Below are 20,727 nucleotides of genomic sequence, written 5' to 3'. Positions count from 1 at the left end.
TCTGGGAGGTGCTGTCACGTCGTCCTCAGAGCCCCAATCCCCCCAATAACGCAGTGCTTTAGGTGAGAGCAGATTCTCTCCAGCGCGGGAGGCAGATGTTGCCCAGCTGTGTGCGCTGCGTGGAGCAACACTGACATGCAGCGGTCGGCTGCTGCCTTCTCCGCCTGCCTCCCCCTGCTCACCCCGCGGCCGTCCACATCAGGGGGATGGATGCAGGCCAAGCCTCGCATCGCTTCCCGAGAATTTAGCTATTTCCCAGTGGAAAAAACATCCTCCTCCCACAAAAGCGGTGTTTGCCACAGAGAAATCACCTGCTGGTTAAAGAGGAGGGAATTGTTAGCAGCTCTCCAGCAAGAAGCATTTTTTTCCAGCATGTTATTTAGATTTCTTTAAAACTGTCCCGTGATACTGCCTATAAGTGACCATGCTGCTTGCAGCCCAGAGGATGCTGATGGATAGTTGTTCCCAGATGGAAAAGTGTGTGTATACACTATAGCTGCAATGCTGAACTGGGAAAGGAAAAGAAAGGGAGAAGAGTTTCAGATATTTCAGCTCCCAGAAGCTCTGCTGGCAGCTGCGTTGCTCAGAAGAGCTTGGCCACACCAGATGCCCATGCCGAAAATCTCTCCCTTTTACCAGTGCTGATCTCTTTTGAAACCTGCCCAGGGAAATGGCATGAGCTTGGGGCCGCGCTGGCTGCCAGCCGTGCTCCCCACCGCTGTCACCGTGCTGCCCAGCACACGTTCACAGCAATGTCAGCTCACGTAGCACCTGGACGTGACCCAGCTGTGGCCAGCTGGCTCAATCCTCTGCTCTGCAAGTGTCTTCAGGCTTGAGCCCAGCCATGGATGGATGTCTGCCACCCTTGAGCACCAAAACCCAGGAGTGGTGATGACAGAGAACAGGAGAAAAGGGACAACAGGGAAATTGTAACATCTGATGCAAAAAAATCTCCCTTTTCCCAGGTTATAGGTCAGTATTCAGCATTTCGCAAACCATCCATTTACAGCAAGAGACCAAAAGACACTATTATGGCCTGAATACATGTGAAATCAGAGCAGTTCAGTGAGGAACACCTAGGAAGGAAGAAGGAGCTCCAGCCTTAGCAAAGGGGGTGCTTTGGGCTGGTTTAGTTCTCTGCAAGGACTCGAGGTGGGGTTGTAGTGCAGCACCAGCTCGGTGGGAGCTTCCTGGCGATGCGCGATGTTTGAGCCAAAGGACCGATTGAGATTCTTGGGTGCGTGAGAAGGGAAATGGTGAGTAGGAGCTGGGAGAGGATTTTACCTTTTTATGGGACTGGGGAAACTGCTTCGGGAATTTTACATCCAGTTCAGGTGTCTGCATTTAAGAGAGGGTGTTGGAGAGTGCTGAAAAGAGCTACAAAAATGATTGAAGGACTGGAGAAATGGCCTTACAGGGGGGAGAACTTAAAGACCTCCATCTGTTTGCATTATTAAAAAAAGAGGTTGAGAGGTGACTTGGTGACAGTGTATAAATACCTTCACGGGGAGAAAAGAGCGGGCATTGCAGGTTCTGTAATCTAGCAGGGGGGAAAAACACAAACGGATGGCTGGAAGCAAGAGCCAGATGAAGTCAAACTGGAAATTAATCACCTTCATTGCTAAAAAAAAACCCCAACAGGTCCAATATTTTGGAACAAATCCAAAGGAAAATGGTGTTTTTTTCATTCTTGGTGTCTTGAAATGAAGACTGGGCTCTTTTCTGAAAGACGTGTTAGCTAAGGCACAAGCTAGCGCTTAATGGCTAGGGCTTAATGTGGAGATCCATGGGTTTAGATGATTGTATGGATACACTCAGCATTGCAGTGGCATCCAAAAGGATGCATTAGCACATATGTTTGCGCTTATCCACCAGGGCTAATGAAGGACATTAACTCGGGAGCAAGGATGTAGTCAAGAAAAGAAAGGAAAAAAAATCCATCATGGGGCTTTATTTTGCTTATTGGCTTTTAAGAAAAAAAATCAGAGACAAGCAAAAGTGACCTCCTTGACACAAACCTCTGCAGGTGCGGAGCGGCTGGCCAGGGTACGGCTGGTTGGGATAACCTGCTGTAAGCGGGGGGACGAGTCGCTGTCCTGAATTAATGAAATCGGTTAAGAAGGGGCCTAGCTGCACTGGTGCAGAACGCACTCGTAATGACAGCCTTGAGGCCCTTCTGAGTGGAAACGCCAGGTCTGGCTTTCAGAGGGTGGGATTTTCCCTACCCTGGGTGCACATCTGGTCTTTTGTCCTGGACAATGGGAAGGCCCCTTCCTCTGCGCTCCTGCTCTCGCTGCGTGCCTGGCCTTGTTCCCACCGACGCAGCCGATCCCGCTGCCTGCTCCCAGGCTCCTCGCATCCACCCCATTGCCTGCGTCCTGGCTCCGGGCAGCTGCGAGCAGTTGGGCATGGTTGGATTTTGGGACGTGCTGAGAGCAGCTGGTTCACCAAAGGTGTGGTTGCATTTTGGGATCCGGCGGTGCCTGGTTGTGGCTTCTCCTCGTAGCGATGAAGCTCAGTCTTGGGCCCTTGATAGAGACGCAGAAATAAGAGGTCTTGCTTTGGCAGCTGATGGATTGTCCAGGGAGAGCTGAAATGGCCACTAAATGTCCGACCTGCACCTCTGTGAATATCAGGGACCTTTTGTCCTGTATACACAGCAAGACTCTCCTGAATCGTGCAGGGAATGCAGGGTTTGGCAGCTGAAATGGTCAAACGCTGACAGCGTCTTGTCCCAATCACTGCGCTTAGCTGGGCTTCGGTCCAGCCTGATCCCAACTCCAGCCGCATCCCCCCAGCCCGCTCCTCAGGCGATGCTGCAGCGACGGTCCCTGCTGCGAGCCGGGACGAGCCCCAGCCTTGCCGGGGCCTCGTGGGGATTCATTAACACAAACACGTTGAAAGAGTCAAATACCAAAATCGGCCTTGAGTGTTTTGGGAGGGAGCCTGGGCTCTGGGGAGAGCACCTGGCTCGGTGTGGCCAGTCCCCTGCATTATGTGGGAATCACTGTTTAATTTGGACAGGCCCCCCAGTCCCTGATCCCCTCCCACCCCATGTCCCAGGCAATAACGTGCTTTCAATAGTGGATGAAAAAACCCGAGCCCTGGAGTGAAAGGCAAAATGTGTGTCTGTGGCAGAAAGCAGGAGAGATTGAAAGTGTTACCAGTGCTTTGGGGTGGGTAATAGCAGGAGATTTGCTAAAGGGATCTGGAAGAAAAGCCCTTTTTCAAAGGAACTGTATAATCCCTGGTAGCTCAGTGTCTCACGCTCAAGGACTTGCCTCCACGATCTGCCATCAAACGACGAGAGGATTTGCTGTTCTCTTCTGTGGATGTGCAGTACGGAAAACCTTCCTACACTGCTTTTCTAAATCTTATTTGAAGGGATGCTCCTCTGCTGCTACCAAGCAGCAGGGTTGTCCCTCCTTTGGGCCCCACATTGACAGAAATAGAAGTAAAAAGGGGAGCAGAAAGCACCTGCTATGGAGGGATGCCCCTCGAAGTCAGGAGTGCAGCATCCCCGGAGCCAGGGACTGGGGAGAGGGGTCCAGGGCGATGCTGGGCTGGGCTGGAGGGGAAAAATATGGAGGCTTGTTCCAGGCTGTGTCGGAGGCAAGAGAAAATGTCTGGTTGTGAAGCACGGTGTGCGCAGTGGAGAGAGAATCTGTTGGGTGTGTGACAAGGGCAGTATGTGCGTGTGACAAGGACAGTGTGTGTGTGTGACAAGGACAGTATGTGTGTGCATGCGTGCACCCACGTGAGATGTGTGTGCAAGAGGGGAGTGGGAAGGAAAATCTGTGGGTGGGAGCCCGAAGCAGCTGCCCGTGGGGGCACATGGGTGTGATTGCAGCCATACCCAGCTTCCCTGGGTCAGCCGAGCGGCACTGGCCCCGAGAGGTGCACCGGGGCCAGCACCCCCAGGCACAGACCAGCCCCGGGGGTCTGGCCCCCATTTGCAGCTCTGCGGGGAGCTCGGCTGCAGGCAAAGCTCTTTTGGCAGCGGGAGGGCTAGAAAGTGTTTCAGTGGAAGCAATTTTTACTGGAGAGAGTGGTTTTGCTGAAATCAAACCATTTTGTGGGAACACGTAGGAAATTATTGACAGGGAAAAAAATCTGAACCATTTGCTTTGACCTTCAGAGGATAATTTTTTTCCAAAGCATTTCATTTCAACAAATCGCTCACTTTAGTTTTGACGTTACCACTCAGATGAATTTCATTTCAATCTCCCACGTGTGCGAACTGCTGGTTCCCGGGTTGCCCCCTGGCAGGCTGCACGCACCGCTGCGCTCCCGCTGCGCCCGGGGCAGCCTCCTCTGCTGCCATGCTTCAACTAACACGGCAAATGCAATCGCTCTCCATCAACGCTTCTGAAAACTTTCTCTGGGAAATTTGGGATGGACAACAGGATTTGGAGATAAAAACACATTGGAAAGTGCCACAACTACCCATGGAAGGGAAACTGTAGTTTCTGAGCGATCGGAGTCAGCAGCGCAGAGCCTGTCCCTCCTTGCTCAGCCCTTTGGATCCAGCCTCTTGGAGGGCAGTGATAAATTTAAGCAGTAGCCAATTTATTCGGTCTTCTGCATTTGTAGGACATTTTTGATGTGAAAAGAAGCTTAGTTTTATATTTCTATGACCTCAATGTGCTTAAAGTTAGGCCGCTCTTTAAGCGTGTGCAGAATTGGGACCCATTAGCGGTGCACGTACCATCACTGCATCCTGCTCCCTGCTGCTGATATTCACCCCCTGCAAGAGAGGGAGGTCTGGCTGCTAATTGCATTTATTTGAAATAACAACAGACCTGTGCTAACACTGGGTTTATTTATGCTCGCAGTAGGAGCGGCGGCTGCTGCGGCACGCGGCGTTTTGCGGCCCCGTTGGCCGGGGATGTGACTTTTGCTGCTGTCTGGGAAGTTGCAAGAAAGATGCCAGACATCTGCTATTTCATCGCTGCAGTTTCTTTATGCAAAAAAAAATAAAGGTGCGTGAGGCCTGTGGAGGCTGTGGGATGGTTTGTGGCCAGGGCAAAGGCCCGCTGCGCTTGGGGCTGGGATGAGGCTGCTCCTGGGGGGTTGCCTAGAGCGGGAGGGAGGGACGCTCAGCGCCGCTCTGCAGTGATGGGGTTTATGCCCAGAGCAGTCAGCCAAAGGCACTTTTAAAGGAACATTGTTATTTCGGAGACACATACAAGGGTAAATTCCCTGTGAGCACAACTGGACCCCAAAGGAGGCGGAATCTGTCGGCTCACGGAGGCTCGGTGATGGTGCGGATGCTCTTCCCATGCGCCAAGGTGGGCCTGCTGCCCGCCAAGCCCCGCCACCAGCAGCCATACGCCTGCAGAGACGGCTCTCCAGGCTCCGTTTTTAATTCACTCGCTTTCATTTATATTCAAATCAGGGGATAAATGTAGGCAATGCATGCGCTTCAGCTAAGGCAAGGCTGCCGTTTCAGAACAACCACATACAAGGTGTTTTATTTTTAAAATACATCGAGAAAGAGATGAAGACACAGAGCTCTGCACTCTAACTGCAGTCTTCTTGTTGCTAATGTTGGCCTGGTCATGAAAACAGAAAGATTTTTAAAAATTATTTGCTTCCCAACACGCGTGCTGTTTACTCGGCTCCAGAAGTGAAAATAAAGCCATGACTTCTGCTTGTGTTTTAAGTCGGTTCCTGCATCTCACGCATGGGTTTGCAGAGATGCTGCTGGGGATTTCGACTCTCAACCACCCTTTATTTGGTGATTTAAACAAATGATAAATGTGCCTGTGGAATAATGAAAATAGTCACTGAGGATGTGCAACCTAAAGAATACATTGATCTCCCATAAATTAGGGCGATGTTTGATAGGGCTCTGCAACGGGCGGGGAGAGCACCCTCCTCAGGGGCAAGTCCTGCCAAGACCCACTGGGTCGGGCTCTTCAACGAAGGTGGAAAAGTTTCCAGCATCATGTGCGGCTCAGGCTCACAGGCTGCGTGCCCTGATGAAGCACGTGGGGTCTCACTGATAATCCTTCGCATTTAGAGCATAATTTTGCCCTAAAAGATGATCCTGACATGTTTAAAACCAACAGTGCCCCTTTGCTGCGTGCTTTTTAGGCAGCCACATGCTAACACCTCCACGCGCGGGGCAGGCTGCGATTTAGCTTTGCTCCTTGGTCCCCACGGCGGATTTGTGCAGCCGCGTTGTTTCTGGGCTCTACCTACCCCAGGGCACACGGGACTGTTAGAAACCACCTCATACGCGTTGACCTAATGGGAGCTGGGCAGTAAAACGCTGCTGGGTGCTTTGAAAACTAAGTCTGCAGAGGGGATTCATTACTCCTGCGTTGCAATTAATGATAATTTAAAAAAAAAGAAAAGTTTTTGTATCATGCGTTATGCTGTGTCAGAATTAACATCTCATGGAATTATCAAGCCTTTCAAGCAGTGGGTGGGAGAGAGGGTGGCTTGGGGCTTGCAAATAGGTCAGAGAAAGAGCTGGTTGCTAAATATCTGATGGAAACTTTCCACTGGGGAAGAAAATCTTGCTGATTTGATGGAACAGGAACAGTTCCAGGGAGGATGTCGATACCCTTAAAACTTATGAAAAGGGCAGGCATGGAGGCTGGGCTGCCTGCTCGCAACCCGACCTCTGCATCAGCCCTCCTCGTTCCCCAAGGATCCATCCTGCTCCGACGTGCATTTCTCACCTTCGCATTGCAAACTGAAAACATAAAAGGAAGGGAAGCGTGAAAATCTCGGTGGCGCGGTGCCCGCGCAGGTCTGCTCTGTGCCCTTCGCATCCCTGGCTGAACGTCCTCGGAAGCGGCCAGGGGCTTTTCGGGCGCTTGGTTTTCGGGGTTCAGCTGGGGATGGTTTGGGTCTGGTGTTCAGGGGTGTGGAGCACTTGCAACTATATTGGACATCAACAGGGGGAGCGGTGAGTCCTGCTGAAGCTGTCCCTGCACAGGGCCTGGGACATGTCACCCGGGGCCTCTGTCCCCTCCGCCCAGCATCTTCCATAGCCTTTTTCCAGCGTTTTTCACAGCCTGTGCCCAGCCCTTGCTGCGGAGACTCACAGCCTTGGGGGTTGGTGGTGATTTCCATGAACGTGGGAATTCAGCCCGGTGGGTTTCTACCCCTGCTGCCAGCGGGACGTGGCGTTACCACGAGGGCTCTGGGTTGTGTGTACCACCGACGCAGCAGAGACAGTCAGCTGTATTTCTGCAGCTCTCTATAATGATTCTCACGATAAGTCAGCACTGAAATAAGCCAGCTGGGCCAGATGTGCAGAAGTACTCTCTGGTTTTGCGCATGATCCCTCCTCCAAGGGATGACCGGTCCTCCTTCATGGGCCCTGCTGCGATAAGGATGCCCCAAGACGCCTGACCCAGGCAGGACCCTCCTGTCTCCCTCCCGTGTCGGGGTGACAGCACGAGGCCGCCTGAGGATAAAGAGATGAAAAGTTGTGATGTGCTTAACTGCTCCTCCCAAGCAGAAAGGAAGAATATAATATTTTGGAAACCAGATGAGCAGATCTGGCAGCCTGCGCTGTGCGGGCTCTCGTGCCCCCGCGGGGAGCATCCCTGAGCTGGGAGGTGGGCGCAGGGTCCATCCTTTGGCTGCTGAGGCTGCACTGCTTTTATTTAAAACTACGGAATTTCTTTGTTCCAGACAACTCTTTCCTTAACAATCGTTCCTCCGCTCGGCTTCTTCCTTCCCATTCCCACAGACAATAACCTTGTGCGAATTGCTGGAGGAGAGACTTGATCAGCAAACCATCCTCCCCCTCTACCAGCTGTATTCCCCCGATCGGAGGGACTCTTCGGTCCCCATGCGGAATGACAGGCTGACAACAATTAAAAAAAGCAAATCTCAGAAGGGTTTGTCTCCATGGGGGAAATGTCGCAGCATAGCTGCTGGGGAATAATAATTGTATTATTATGCAGGAATAAAGTCCCATTTATTTCTGAGAAGGGAATGGATACGGGGGAAGAGTAGTGAGTTATTGCAGAATAATTAGCCCACAGCAGCAAGCGTTTCCCTTGTAGGCAACCCCTAAATATTGCGCTAGGGAAGGACTCGCAGCCTAGGCCGCGCGGTGGGTGAAGGTGGGGCTGTCTCATCCCAGACACCTGTCAGCACCCGCGGGCTCCCGCAGGAACACGAGAGGATGTAAACACTCGCCTGGCGGTGCCAGGCACCTACGGGCAGGGATGGGCAGCTGAGAGCCACCGTGCCCCCAGTGCTCTGCACCATCCCGCTCTGGACCTTCCTGCAGCGGGATGCATAGGGGTGGTTGCTGCCCATATGGCTCCATACGGCCCACCCAGCTGCTCCGGCACACCCCGGCGTGCAGCCACGTGCCTTTGTGTTGATCAGAGCAGCGGTTTCCCCACCGCACAAGGCTGGCGGCGCACGCCTGCGTCTTGCTTCAACGCGTGTGAACCAGCGATCGCCCAGTTGGGTACCGTAAATAATTAATATATGTGTCACTGTGCTTCCTCCCCGCCGCCGCGCTGCCGATCGCTCCTCCGGGACTGGGGGGATTTGGGCAAGGTCGCTCCCGGTGTCGGCCCCGGCAGGACCGTGGGTGGGGGGCGGCCTGGGTGCTCCCCCAGGTGTCATTGTCCTCACGGCCGGACCCCGGGTTGCACCCGCGCCGGGTGGGAGACAGCTCCGGCCCCGAAGAGGAGCAGCACAAAGGGGAACAGCGGCATTACCGTGGGCGTGGGGACGGGATGGCGGAGCGGGCAGGGGGCGATGGCAAGGGGCGGCCGGGGGGGTGCTGAGGGGACGGTGACCCCCCCCCACCTGCCGGACCCCTCCGGACTCCCGCACCGGTGGGAGGGGGGAGCGCGGCTCCGGCAGGGACGGACCCGCCGGCGACCCGCTTTGTGTCCCGCTGCGCGGCCCGGCGCCTTCCTCATTGTTTTGCAAAACTGGGGGGGAGCGGGGGGCGGATTTAATGTTTAAAATAAAAATAATAAAAATATTAAAAATATTAAAAAATTAAAAAATGTATATTAAAAACATAGACTATAGACACACACACAGATATAAAGGGGAGGCGTGCGGCCGCGGGCTGGCGGGGCCGCCGGGGGGCCGGGGCGCTGCCCCCGCCCTCACAATGCCGCACCGCCGAGCCCCCCCCGCGCTCCGCCCCGCCCCTCCGCCCGCCCCCGGCGGCCGCTGATTGGCTGCGTCGCGCACAAAGCGTTCCAAAGTTGCCGTCAGGTGGGGCGGGCGCGGCGCTGATTGGCGGCGGTGGCGGGCGCGGCGCTGTCAGCCGGGCCGGGGCGCGGCGGGAGCCGCCTGAGGGGCGCTCGGAGCGGCAGCGGCGCGGCATGGCCGGCTGAGGCGGGCGGGAGCCGCCGCCGCCCGGCCCCGCTCCCCGGCGCCGCTCCCTGGCCCCTCTCGGTGGGTGAAGGAGCGCCTGGGTGAATGAATGAATGAATGGCGGAGCGCCGCGCCGCAGCATGAGGCGCCGGCCGAGGACCGCGCCCGGGCTCGCCCTGCTCTGCCTCGCCGCCCTCCTGGCCGCCGCCGCCGGGCTGCCCTCCAGCGCCGCGCCGCCCCCCGAGCCCGGCAGCGGCAGCGGCGGCCCCGCTGAGGGCAGCCCCGGTACCGCGCCGCCGGCTCGGCCCCGCGGCACCGCCGCGCCCGCCCGGGGCAGCGCTCCGCCGCCGCCGCCGCCCCCGGAGGAGGAGGAGGAGGCGGCGGCGGCGGCGGTGGCGGAGGAAGAGGAGGAAGAGGAGGAGGAGGCGGCCGCGGGCAGCGGCCCCGCAGGTGAGCGGCACACGCGTGCCCGTGGCGGGGCCGGGGGGTGCGGGCAGCGGGGCCGGCGGCTCTGGCGGGGAGCGGGACGCGGCTGCCGCCTCCCGCCCGCCCTCCCTCCGCCGGGCGGACAAAGGCGCGGCCGGGGGTGGCTTCGCAGCGGGCGGCGGCTCCCCGGGCCCCCTCCGGCTGCGGGGGCCCCCGCGAGCACCTCACGGCCCGGCCCGTTGTGCGCGATGCGGGGCCGGGTGGGCAGGGCGGGGGTGCCGGCCCCGGGCTGGGGCCTGGCGGGGCAGGTGCACCAAACCCGCGCCGTGCCGCTGGTGTTACAGGCGCTGCTGGTGGCTTTGGGGCGCAGCGGGGCGGCCCTGGCCCTGGCTCCCCAAAGCGTCCGTCAGGGCACCGTGCGCCCCGTGGAGGAGTTTAAGACAGGTCCTTCCCATCGCCGTCGCATCGGGCAGCGTCCACCCTGTTGGACACTGGCCTTGAGCATCGCTGGGGGCTCCCTCGGAGGCAGAGTTGCTCTGTAAGCATCAAGGCTTCCCCGGCCTCCACGTGCCGGCAGCGGAACGGGGTTAACGATAACTTGGTGTCGCTGGAGCCCGTGTTCGTACCTGTATCTGAAGGCGCTTTTGCAGCTCGGCAGGTGCTGGGAAGAGCCCACGCTAGCGTGGTACCCGATGGCTGTGTGAGGGGAGAAAAGAGCCATGGACTTTTTCTGCTCTGGGAAATGTGCATCTCAGTGCAGCCTGCTCAAGGCCCAATCCTGCCCCCGTCACAGTCAAGGGGCTTGTGCGGAGCTGAGGAAAGCATTACGGCAATGGGAATAAATGGAACTATCAGTGAGGAGGGAAGAGGTAAAGGGCGGACGGGAGGGCTGTGCTTTCAGCTGAAGCTCTCACTGGGTGTAGCGCTGAGTGACGATGCCAGGGGATGAAAACACTGACGGTCTTTGAAGCTGAGACTCCAGTTTACTTATAGATGAAGTAGACAAAACTCTGCTGGAGCCATGGATGGAGCTTTGTCCACTTATTTCACCAGAGAACTTGGCTTCGCTTCACGTTTCCAAAGATTTATGTTCAGACACGTGCAAATGCTATAGCACTGATTCTTTCTTTTTTTATTTATTTATTTTTTCTCCTTGCCTGGAAGATGTTTGTTTAAGTGTGGTGAGCTTCCCCTAATGTGAAAGGGATATATTCTGCTGTTTTGGTAGCTGTAGCAGTCTGAACAAGTGGATTAATCAACCTGTTTTATTTGGCTAGAAATATAATCAGTTGAAGATCTGGAGTCTCTTGTTTTCAGACTTTAATTCCTTTTTCCATTGAGGTTTCTGTCTTTCTCTGGAAGAGACAGAATGGCTTAAGACTAGGAATTGCCGATAAAGATAGGAGGGGTTGAGTTTTCTTACAGCAAAAGCGATTTTCTCTGTTGTGCCGTGATCAGACGTCATCGGCTCAGCGACTCACCTGGCATGTGCAGCACGGAGCGACCTTCTGGGCCCCAAACGGGGGACGCGTGTACCTGCCCTGAGTCGTGTCAAGTAAATATTTCCCTATCTGACCTTGTGTGATGAGTTTGTTTCCGTCATCAGAGGCACCGCCTCTTCCATCCCAGGCTCCAATGTTTTTATTGAGAGCATCCCTTTCATATGGGCCAAGTGACAAGTGTCCCGCGAGGGTATTGCAAGGCATGAGGTCGCTGGTTTAGGAAAGCCTTTGGGATGCTCTTGGGTGTCCGTGCATGGTGCTCACATAACGTCCCTTTGTTTGCTGCCACAGGAGGTGTCAGGGATGCAAGTCGGGAGGTTTTGTGTCTAATCCCAGTGCTGCCGCAGACCCCCCCCGCGGGCTGTCCTCACCTCTGCGTTTCAGATCTCGCTTGTGAAACAGGAGTGCTGGTGATAACTCTTCCCCACCGTCTGTGGGTGTGCTGAGTTTTTATTGTGGAGGCCAGCATCGCCCTTTGAAGTTTTAAAGTGCTAATTATTAATGGCTACAGCCACTTGATCTCAAAATTGCTCTCTGGTGCCTTTACTCCACAGTGATGGCCAGGGTAGGAATGCATGGGCAGATTATGTTTTCTCAAACAGGCTAATTTGTTATTTGTTAGTGTGGGAGGTTGAGATTAACCCTGGCTGATGGGGGACTGCTGGCGTGCTCGTGGGTCTGGTGGGTTTTAGGGCACCTGGGGGGATGAGGCGGCAGCGGGAGGAGATGCTGGGCTCGGCAGCACCCCCTGCACGTCGTGGGAGCTCATGAAGGTGGTACGGGTGGGTGGTATGGCCATGGTCTGTGCGGGAGCTGGTCTCCGTGGGTTTTATGTGGGGCTTTTCCGTGCTGAGCGTTGCTGGAGTCCTGCACAGCGGATTGCTCCCAAAGGGTGTTAAGCGTTGAAGGCACAGTAAAGCCAGTGGGCACCACAGGTTTAGCTGGAACCTTCCTTTTTCTTTAATTCAAGCATGTTTTCAACATTACTTTTTCAATTCAATAAGGAACTAATGCATTATATGCTTTATTGCATGAAACAAATGGGCCTTTTCTCATGCATGTTATTAGAAAGGCTTCCTTTAATGCTGATGCTGTTATTACTGATAAGAAATTGGTGTGAGTCCTCACATTGTGTTTGTTTAGTGCCACCAAGATTTAAATTCTGACTTTAATGCATTTTTCTCATTCTGATTTAAGAAGTACTTCAGCTACTGCTGAGCTGCCTGCTTGCTCCCTTCTCGTTCTGTTCCCTTTCCCAGTTCTACGATGTTTATTTTTCTTTCCAAGCCTGTGATCATGTTAAAATCCCAGATTTTGTTTTTAAGAGCGGTAAATTGCTAATCCTCATGTTTGTGGAGACAAGCTTAGAAGTATCCCCTGCCTTATCGCCAAAGCCTCGAACACCTGCCACGGAGACTCTGCCCCTCCCTTTTATACAAAATAGTCTTGTTTTAAAGCAAAAGCTGCAGCTTTGCTGGGGAAGCTGACTTGGGAACGGTTGCTGTTCGGATGCGTGGTGTTGGAGCAGAGATGCAGCTGCTGTGACCAGCGTAGTCCTGGTTGGACTTTCCCTGCCTAAAGAACAAAACTTCTCTATTCTACCCATTTCTGTACGGTGGTGTTAAACAATATGGGTCTCTCGGAAGGACATTTTGTTCTGCCTCTTTTCCAGCCCCACGCACAGCAGATGGGTGGGCTGAAAAGCCCAAACCTCCTTGCACAGCCTGGCTGTCCCCATGCGGCGGCTGGGTCAGCAGAAGAGCTGCACCCAAACCCTGGCTTTAGGCATCTTTAGACCGTACTGAGTGTTTCAGATCTCGCAAGCTGTTGCGTTCTCTCCTCCCCATGGTTTCTGTAACGCTTCCTAGGTTGCCAGGTCCCAGACATGACCTTGAGTCTGGCTCCTCACCTCTGCACCTCATGGGAGTGGACAATGAGCAATTTCTGCTGCAACCACAGGGCAGGAAATGCAGGTGGCCCGGCTGCTCGGAGCAGTTAACCACGGGAAGGCGTCCCGCGCTGCTGCGGAAATGGGTGAAAGCTGAGTCAGGGTGTGCAATGATGTTTGATGGGTCTCCAGCCTCCGGCATGGGGCCATCTCTTGCTGGGATCCTCGCAGCCCAGATGGAGGAGGTGCAGACAGGGCCCCCCCACGGGTGGTGGCTGCGGCTTTGGGTGGGATTAACTGATGGGTTTAGCTTGTAAAGAGGAGCCTGGCAAATCTCTGGGGCAATGGGGGGTGGCCTGGCTAATTGGCTGGGCTCAGGAGAGGCAGTGGGGCGAGGAGTGGACCCAGTCATGAGCGCTGGCTTCATTTCTTCATCATCCAGCTGGAGAGGTGGAGGGTTTTGCTTTTGTGCACAGTGCGTGGAGAAAGGTCCATGTGCTCCCTGTGTGCAGGAGGCACCATGGGGGCAGGTCTTGTGAGGGGTCCCTACAGCACCAGCAGTACTGTTATAGGGGAAAGAGTTTGGCCCAAGCCATGGAGCCATCAACAGCCAGACCCTGCCACACCGGGACTGGGGCCTCTCAAGTCCTGGTGGGACAGGAATGGCCACATTGCTGAAGGCAGTTTTGGGACATCTTGCCAGTGCTGGTCCCTTTTGCAGCTCTGTGTGACTCTTCTTCCCTCTTCTTTTCCAGCCGTTAGCCCTTTGGTAGAGGTCTTCCCACCCAGGTTTGCCCCGTGATCAGCTTTTCCGCATACTCAGCGTGACACAGGACTCTCTCAGGGATGCATGTAAATGTTTAACGCCCATGCAGCAGGCTTGGTTTCCAAGGCTTGGGCTGAGCAGTAGGTGAGACTTTATGTTTGCAATGGACTTTTGCAGCCTTAAAAATCTGTCTCTTTAGATGTAAGCGCAAGTCCTGCCCTTCGGCGCTGGGCTCACACGCAGGCACCTGCCTGAATGCCCCTGCTCTGCCTCTGACCCAACGGGGGGCAAGTGGGGCGAGCTGGGGCTGTCCTTCTGCTCATCGCTCGGGAAGGCAGCTTAGGCTTTCCTCATTTGAGGGCTTGGTGTTGTGTTCAATGTGGTTACTGAGAGCTCGCTTTCAAGATGTCAGTGGGATTTACTTTTTTTTTTTTGATAGAAATGGAAATTAAGTTACAGACATGAAGGCTGAGAATAAGGAATATGGTTGTGTTACTTGAGATCAGTATGGGAGCAGCCAGGGTAAAGAACGCTTTTTTTGAATCAAGTAATAAATTGTGGGGTTTGTATCTTTGAGCTTAAAATAAAGGGATGTTGCCCACAGCAGAAAATGTTACTCCCTTGCCTTCCTCCCTGCCTCCACGCTCCTGTCTGAGTCATTCTTGAATCAGAGGCATCCAACTGTCCTGACTCAAGATTTTGAGATTCTTGGACTTAGCGATGCTCATAAAAAAATTAGGATATTTCTGGGAGGACCTATGGAGCACCCAAGGTCTTGCTTGTTAGCTTCCCTCTGCAGGGAGCGGTGCTGGGATTTTGCTTGGTTTCTTTTAAATGATAGCTGAGATTCGGACATCATCACATCACTGAGCTGCCACTTGGAAAATACCACATGTAAAATAGGGCTGCTGCTGCATGGTGGGTAGAAGTTATTCATCTGGCTGCTCCCAGTAATACCCAAACACCAGCCTGTGGGGAGGCCACTGCCAGCCTCTGCAGCAAAGCTGCTGAAACACCAAATGAAGTTGTTTGCGTGAAGCTGTGCAGTGGGCAGGAGGTGTCCTGGCCCCGTTTGCAGATGCCAGTGGTCCGCCGGGCTCTGCAAGGGTGGTTGTGGTCCCCGGGGGCTGGGGCAGTTGGGGCAGCACACAGTGGTCAGGGTGCTGGAGTGTGACTGGGGGCGGGAGGGACGGGGACAGTCTTGCAACACAGACTGGGGTTTGCATGGGGTGCAAAGGTTGTGTCTTCAAACAGCTGGGAAGTGCGTGGGCGAGTGTTGGATGGATTTCCCGGCCAGTGGCTGGTTTTGCCCCTGGAGCGTCCTGCTGGGGTGCAAGTGGACCGTGCCTCTTCCTGGGGAGGCATCTTGGGCTTGATCCTGCCTGCTGCCCGGTGTGGACCGGGCTGTGCCGGAGGGGAAACTACCACTGCAATTAAGGAGCGATGGTGCTGGGCTGGCAGCAGAGCTCATCTCATGGGCTATGCCGAGGTGTAACCTCAGGGGGCGAATAAGTCCATCCCAGAGGGAACCATAGTCCTTGGAGGTGGCTGCAGCATCTTGGCATCTACCCAGATGGGTGATGGTGGGCATTGAGCCTGTACCCAAGTCCGTCCCCACCAGCTGTGTGCGGGTGAGCAGCATGAGGACAGGGACATCCAGGACTTCCCACACCCCGTGGCTGTGGGCAGAGAAGCACAGAACAAGCCGTCCCTGAGGAACAGAGGCCCCGGATGCGAGTCTGCTGAAGTCAGGGGAAAGATTTTAGAGGTGGTTTTTTTTTTTTTTGACAAGAGCCTGTGGCCTATAAATACACAGGGCTAAGTCATTGTGCTGGTGCTAATATTTGCAGAGCCAACACCAGCTGAGTGTCAGGAAGCGCTGCTGCAGATCCAGGGTGCTCACTGGTGCTTCCAAGAAGCAGCCGAGATCTTAGCAGTGGTGTGACGCATCTGCTAGTATTAGAAATAAACTCATGCCTATGCTTGGTGCTGAAGGCAGGGATTTCTCTTGCAGTCATCTGGCTGGAAAGGAAGGCTCCTTCTGCTTTAGCTCTGACAAGCACTTAAATAAAAAATGTTAAGGAGCTGGATTGCTGTGCAGCACCTAGACTGCACCTGAGACTTCACTGAGCTTTTAAATAAGGTTGCAGCAAGGGCTTGGACTTGCTTCAGAGGTCCTGGAAATCCGCAGGCTTTGCTGCCCCGGCTCGTGCTGCGTCTCTGAGCGCGACAGGGCTGCCTTGTGCAGCGAGGCATCGCTCGGTGGGAGTAGGGGGCCGGGGAGGCGCAGGGTCTGGCACTTTATAATTGGTTGGGGATATTAATGTGTGTTATGAGCTAAAGGCTAGGTTGCAATCTAGCCATCTGCCCTGCCTTGGGGGGTCGTGTGTCTCTACCACCCCAGGAGAACAGAACAGGTTGCAATTCAGTCTCATTAAACTGGCTGAAAACCAAGATTTCTGGTTCACAGGAAATTATTTGCTTTTTTTTAATTTGACTTTTGGGTTGGGTCACACTGAAATGAAATGGTTGTTCTTGCTTTGCTTCTGCTTCCAGTAAGCTCGAGGGTCCTGTGCCTTGAGGCTGCCCTGTAAAATCTGTGTCCTTGTTGCACTTGGGGCTAAATCCAGCCCCAGTGTGGAGTTGGGGGCTGCTGGGTCCCTGCTGGGGGGAAACGCTCCCAAAAATCCCGGCAGGGCTTGTCTGGAGGGGTCTTTTGTTGGATTAAAGCTTGTCAATCTGGAAGCACTTTGAACAAGACATTCTGGACTTGGAATAATTGAATCTCATTTGTTTGGACACGACTTTTTTCCCCCCCCTAATTCAATGGGAAACCTCCCGACAGTGCTGGTCGCTCCTCCGCATCCGCCAGTCCCAGAGAGGTGGTGACTTTACTTCTTCTGATGGGGTCACTTGCTCTCCCCCGCCATCCTCCCCCAGCTCCTTTTCCCATCCACTCTCCCTGCTTCTTCACAGCCAGGGATGCTGGAAAAGCGGTCCAGCTTCTCCTACGGCTGAGCAGATCCCATCCAAAATGGTTGGGGTCCTGTAGCTGAGCGGGTCCGGGGCAGCCTGGCTGTCACCCCTTGTTTTCCCCAGCTATTTAAAAAGGCACTGAATACAGAGGGCATGATGCTTGGTTCACGTGGTTTTTCTGGACTGCGCCTAGCTGCCTGTGAAGAATAGACCATCTAAACGCGCTGCCGGAGCGCTAATCGGCCGGGGACGGTTTGAGCTGCCTGAAGCGGCTCTTTTGTTGGAGGCTGAATTCCTCCTCTTGCTGATGCTCATCCAGATCTTCCCATGCAAAATTCCTATCGTCCTTCGTCACATGAAATGTAGTGGGGTCATGATGCCAGACGGGCTGCCAGCCCTCGTGTTTGGCAATAGCTCTGCTCAACCCCCTTCAGGACTCTTATTCCCCCTCCTCTGGGAAAGATTTCTGCGGCCTCTGCTCCTGCTTCATGCACACACGCTCCCTATTTCAGTAAATGAGGAGCTTCCTCTGCATGAACTAAGGCGAAGCCTTAGTTTGGTCTTGTGCTGCTTAAAGTAGGATTTTTTTTTTTCTGAACACCTGCTGTATGAATTAAAATTTGCCTTGTAAATGTAACCGATTCAGAGTCTAAGCATGAAAGACAGGCATTTGATTTTCGCCTGGAAAAAGAAAAAAGCGAAACCTCGAAGATTTTGCTCTTGAGGCAGCTTGGCGGCGAAACCAGGAAGAAGCCCAAGTCGTTCTTTTTAACATTTTTAATTCAGTTGCCCCCTGTCCTTATAAATAAGCCACCAGAAACATGACGAGGCAAGCATCTCTGCTATTTATAGCTCGCACTGCTCTGCATGCCTGTTTTAAAAATCAGCAGCTAAATGGCTCTGCAGCCTTTCAGCAAAAGGCTTAATGACACAGGCATTTGATATGCATGGATAGGTGCATGTATATTTAAAGGCCCTTGGTGGTGAGCCTTCACCCCGAGCAGGCGGGATGGTTTCTGCAGCTGGCATATTTCTCCTTGGTGAAGGAGAGCCCCTCCGGTAAAGCTCTGCCTTCGGGGAAGGGGCTCTGGTTTAGTCCGCAACCCCAGGGCTCACCCCTGCTCCAGCCATCACCAGCCAGCCCCGATATGGGACTGGTGCCACTGGGGATGTTCCTGGCAGGTTTGGTCCTCCCACCTCTCCCCTGCACCTTGGCTTCAGGGGGCTTATCACTAGACAAGATATACATTGATATTCCCTAAGCTTTAAAAAAAAAATATTTTTGAAGCTGCATTAGCCTTTTCTTTCTTTTTTATTCCCCCCCCCCCCCCCCTCATTTGTGGCATCACCTCTGTATAATTAAGATGCTGCGGGTAACCTTTACCCGTTTAACTGGTCATGCCACTTCTCAGATGAATCTGCTTTATTCCTGCCAAATTATACTGCCGCAGTTTTCAGGCAGCTTTACTCTATTTTGACTGACTGGCTGACTATATTAACTGATAGTGCTGCTTGGGCTGCTTTGATCCTGTATTATTTATGGAAATGATGGCATATAATTCTGTGTAGCTGATTAATGCTGCATGTATTTTTAATGTGCTAGTTCTACTGTTTGATCTGTGCTAAATGATTATTCTCTGATGTGTTCCTGGGTTCGTTTTAGTTGCTTATGAAAAGGATATTGAAATGGACTGTTTGTTTTGTTGCTTTTTTTCCCCTGTGGTCTCATCTTGTGCTGGTTTTTAAGCTTTCACAGATCGTTTTCCCAAGCATGGCTCTGCCGTTATGTGGAGCATTTACACTTTATTGCTATTAATTTGAGCGTTTCATTGGTGGCATTACTCTAAATTGATCGCTGCATGTGCGGTTGTTTGAATTTTCAGGGCGATACAAGGTGGAAAAAGAACTGTTCAGGTGATGCTCAGTTTTTCCTCATGTGCAATTGCTGAATCCCAGCTTGGCTGTGACTCAGGTCCAGCGACATCTGAATGAGAAAGAAACCTGTCTAAATTGGAGCGGGTATAATTAATATTTTCTGTGGCCCGTCACAGGATGGCCGGGACTGGTCGATATTAAGAAAATGACTTTAATTGCTGGGGAGGTGTGTGCTCGACCCGCAGCTTCCTCCTCTGCGGCGTGAGATGTGGTTGTGGTTGGGGAGGGACCGGTGGGCGAAGGCAGTGTTTCATCCCGGGAAATACCCATCGCATCCCGTGGCACATCCTGCGGCACGCACGGCATGTGCGGTGCTCCTGCCGCTGCCGTTGGGGAGGGAGTTTGATGTCCTTCATCCCTCCTCTAAAATCCTTCCCCATCACCAGACGTGGCCAACAGGGTGGAAATCGGGAGGTCGTTCCAGGAGGACCATCTGTGAGCTGGAGGATCAGCATTTCCCTTCCCCGGGGGCAAAACAGAGGAGGGGAAGTTGATATATTTTTTTTTAATTTATTTTTTTTCCCCCTGCCTTTTATAACACCTGCTTCTTCTTACGGTATAGGCAAGGGTTGTCTCCTAGCCCCTGCCCGCACCCAGCCCCTGGTCAGACATGCCTCCTCCCTGGGCGCATCGTGCTCCAGCAACAACAGGTTTGTGAGGATGCTTTCATGAGCAGCGCTGTAAAGATGCAAAGCAATGCTAGTTGAAAACCTTTAATGAAAGGCTTTTTTCCCTCCTCTGAACAGAGCTTTTTGTCAAAATCGGCAAAATGTACACCTTTTTGCAAAAGACCCCTTTTCCTTTAATGGACTTTTCCATTGAAAACAGTTTAAACTTGACATTTTATTCCCTCCCTCCAAATTTTTCAAAGCTTCTTGGTCCATGAAAAAAACTTCAATAATTCCCTTTTCTTCCTGCCCTCTATTTCAAAGATACATATATATACATATGTATTATATATATATTTTTAATATATTTTCTTTTTCTGTCTGCTATAACTCTTGCCTTTTGTCACTGGGAACAAAGCAAATATTGTAGACGGTTTTCTGGTTTCCCTGCCCCAAATGGAGACGTGCTAACCTGAGCACTGCAAGGAGCCACTTATTTGGGGGAAAAATTGGGAGGGATGCACTGCATCAGGCGTGGAGGGAACAGGCAGTATGTATGGATACGGCTTCTACAAACCGAGTTGCTTCCCTGAAACATGTCTTGATTGCAGGCGCATGAGTAATGGGGCAGAGCCATCCACACCTTCGCGGTGCTGCTGGATGGGGAAAGAGGGCATGGTGCCTTGCACAACGCCTGCAGCAGGCAGAGCCTGCGGACGGGGGGTTGTTTCTGTGCACCTCTTCCTACCCCGAACTGCAGCCTGAGGGGCGTGGGGAGCTGGGCTGGGATGCAATTAGGACCCCAGGATATCCAGAGAAGGTGGGGAATCTGCTCCAGGCTGTTTATCAAAACCAAAGGGTTATTTGAATTAAAGTGGAGCATGCCGACCTGTCGGCTCTTGCCTGGGCTGGGTGTTTGCTCACTTTGTGCCAATACAAGAGACGTCTTTGCTGGAGCCTCCCCAGCTAATAAGAGCTGTCCCTTCGTGCTCGCCGTTCCCTGCTGTGGTCAGTTGGGTTTTTTCCCGGTCCCAGTGCTTGAGAAAGGATTTGGGGGGATTTGCCTTGTTTTTAAGCTCCCTGTGTGACTTGGACAGGAGTGCAGCCATCCCATTGCCCGGTACTGCCCTCCCTGTGAACGGCTGCGTCCTGTTAAGATCTGTCTTGTGGAGTTTTCCAGCAATGCTCCCCAGTTCCCGGGCAGGACTGGGGGTGCCCCTGTTTGGGTCGGGGGGAGCCAGCGGGCTGCGTGGCATTGGTCCAGTCTTGCACTGCATCCCCTCTGCCGCGGGGCCGGCTGGCGAG

At 53.5% G+C, this 20,727-nt stretch overlaps 1 protein-coding gene across 1 annotated transcript in view; it reads left to right on the top strand.

Moving 5' to 3' along the window:
* The first annotated feature begins 9,306 nt into the window (after positions 1-9,306).
* MEGF9 (multiple EGF like domains 9) overlaps positions 9,307-20,727 on the top strand; it is a 55,676-nt gene continuing 44,255 nt past the window's right edge. Inside the window, exon 1 of the mRNA XM_087753311.1 lies at positions 9,307-9,771. Within this exon, the coding sequence (XP_087609437.1) occupies positions 9,435-9,771 (337 nt within the window). The 5' untranslated portion in view covers positions 9,307-9,434. The remainder of the gene's footprint in view (positions 9,772-20,727) is intronic.

The sequence above is a fragment of the Nipponia nippon genome, unplaced genomic scaffold (genome assembly GCF_047370975.1).
Source record: "Nipponia nippon isolate SJK-2023a ecotype South Korea unplaced genomic scaffold, ASM4737097v1 scaffold_16, whole genome shotgun sequence".
Lineage (NCBI taxonomy): Eukaryota > Metazoa > Chordata > Aves > Pelecaniformes > Threskiornithidae > Nipponia > Nipponia nippon.
This window is presented reverse-complemented; position numbering and strand designations above follow the sequence as displayed.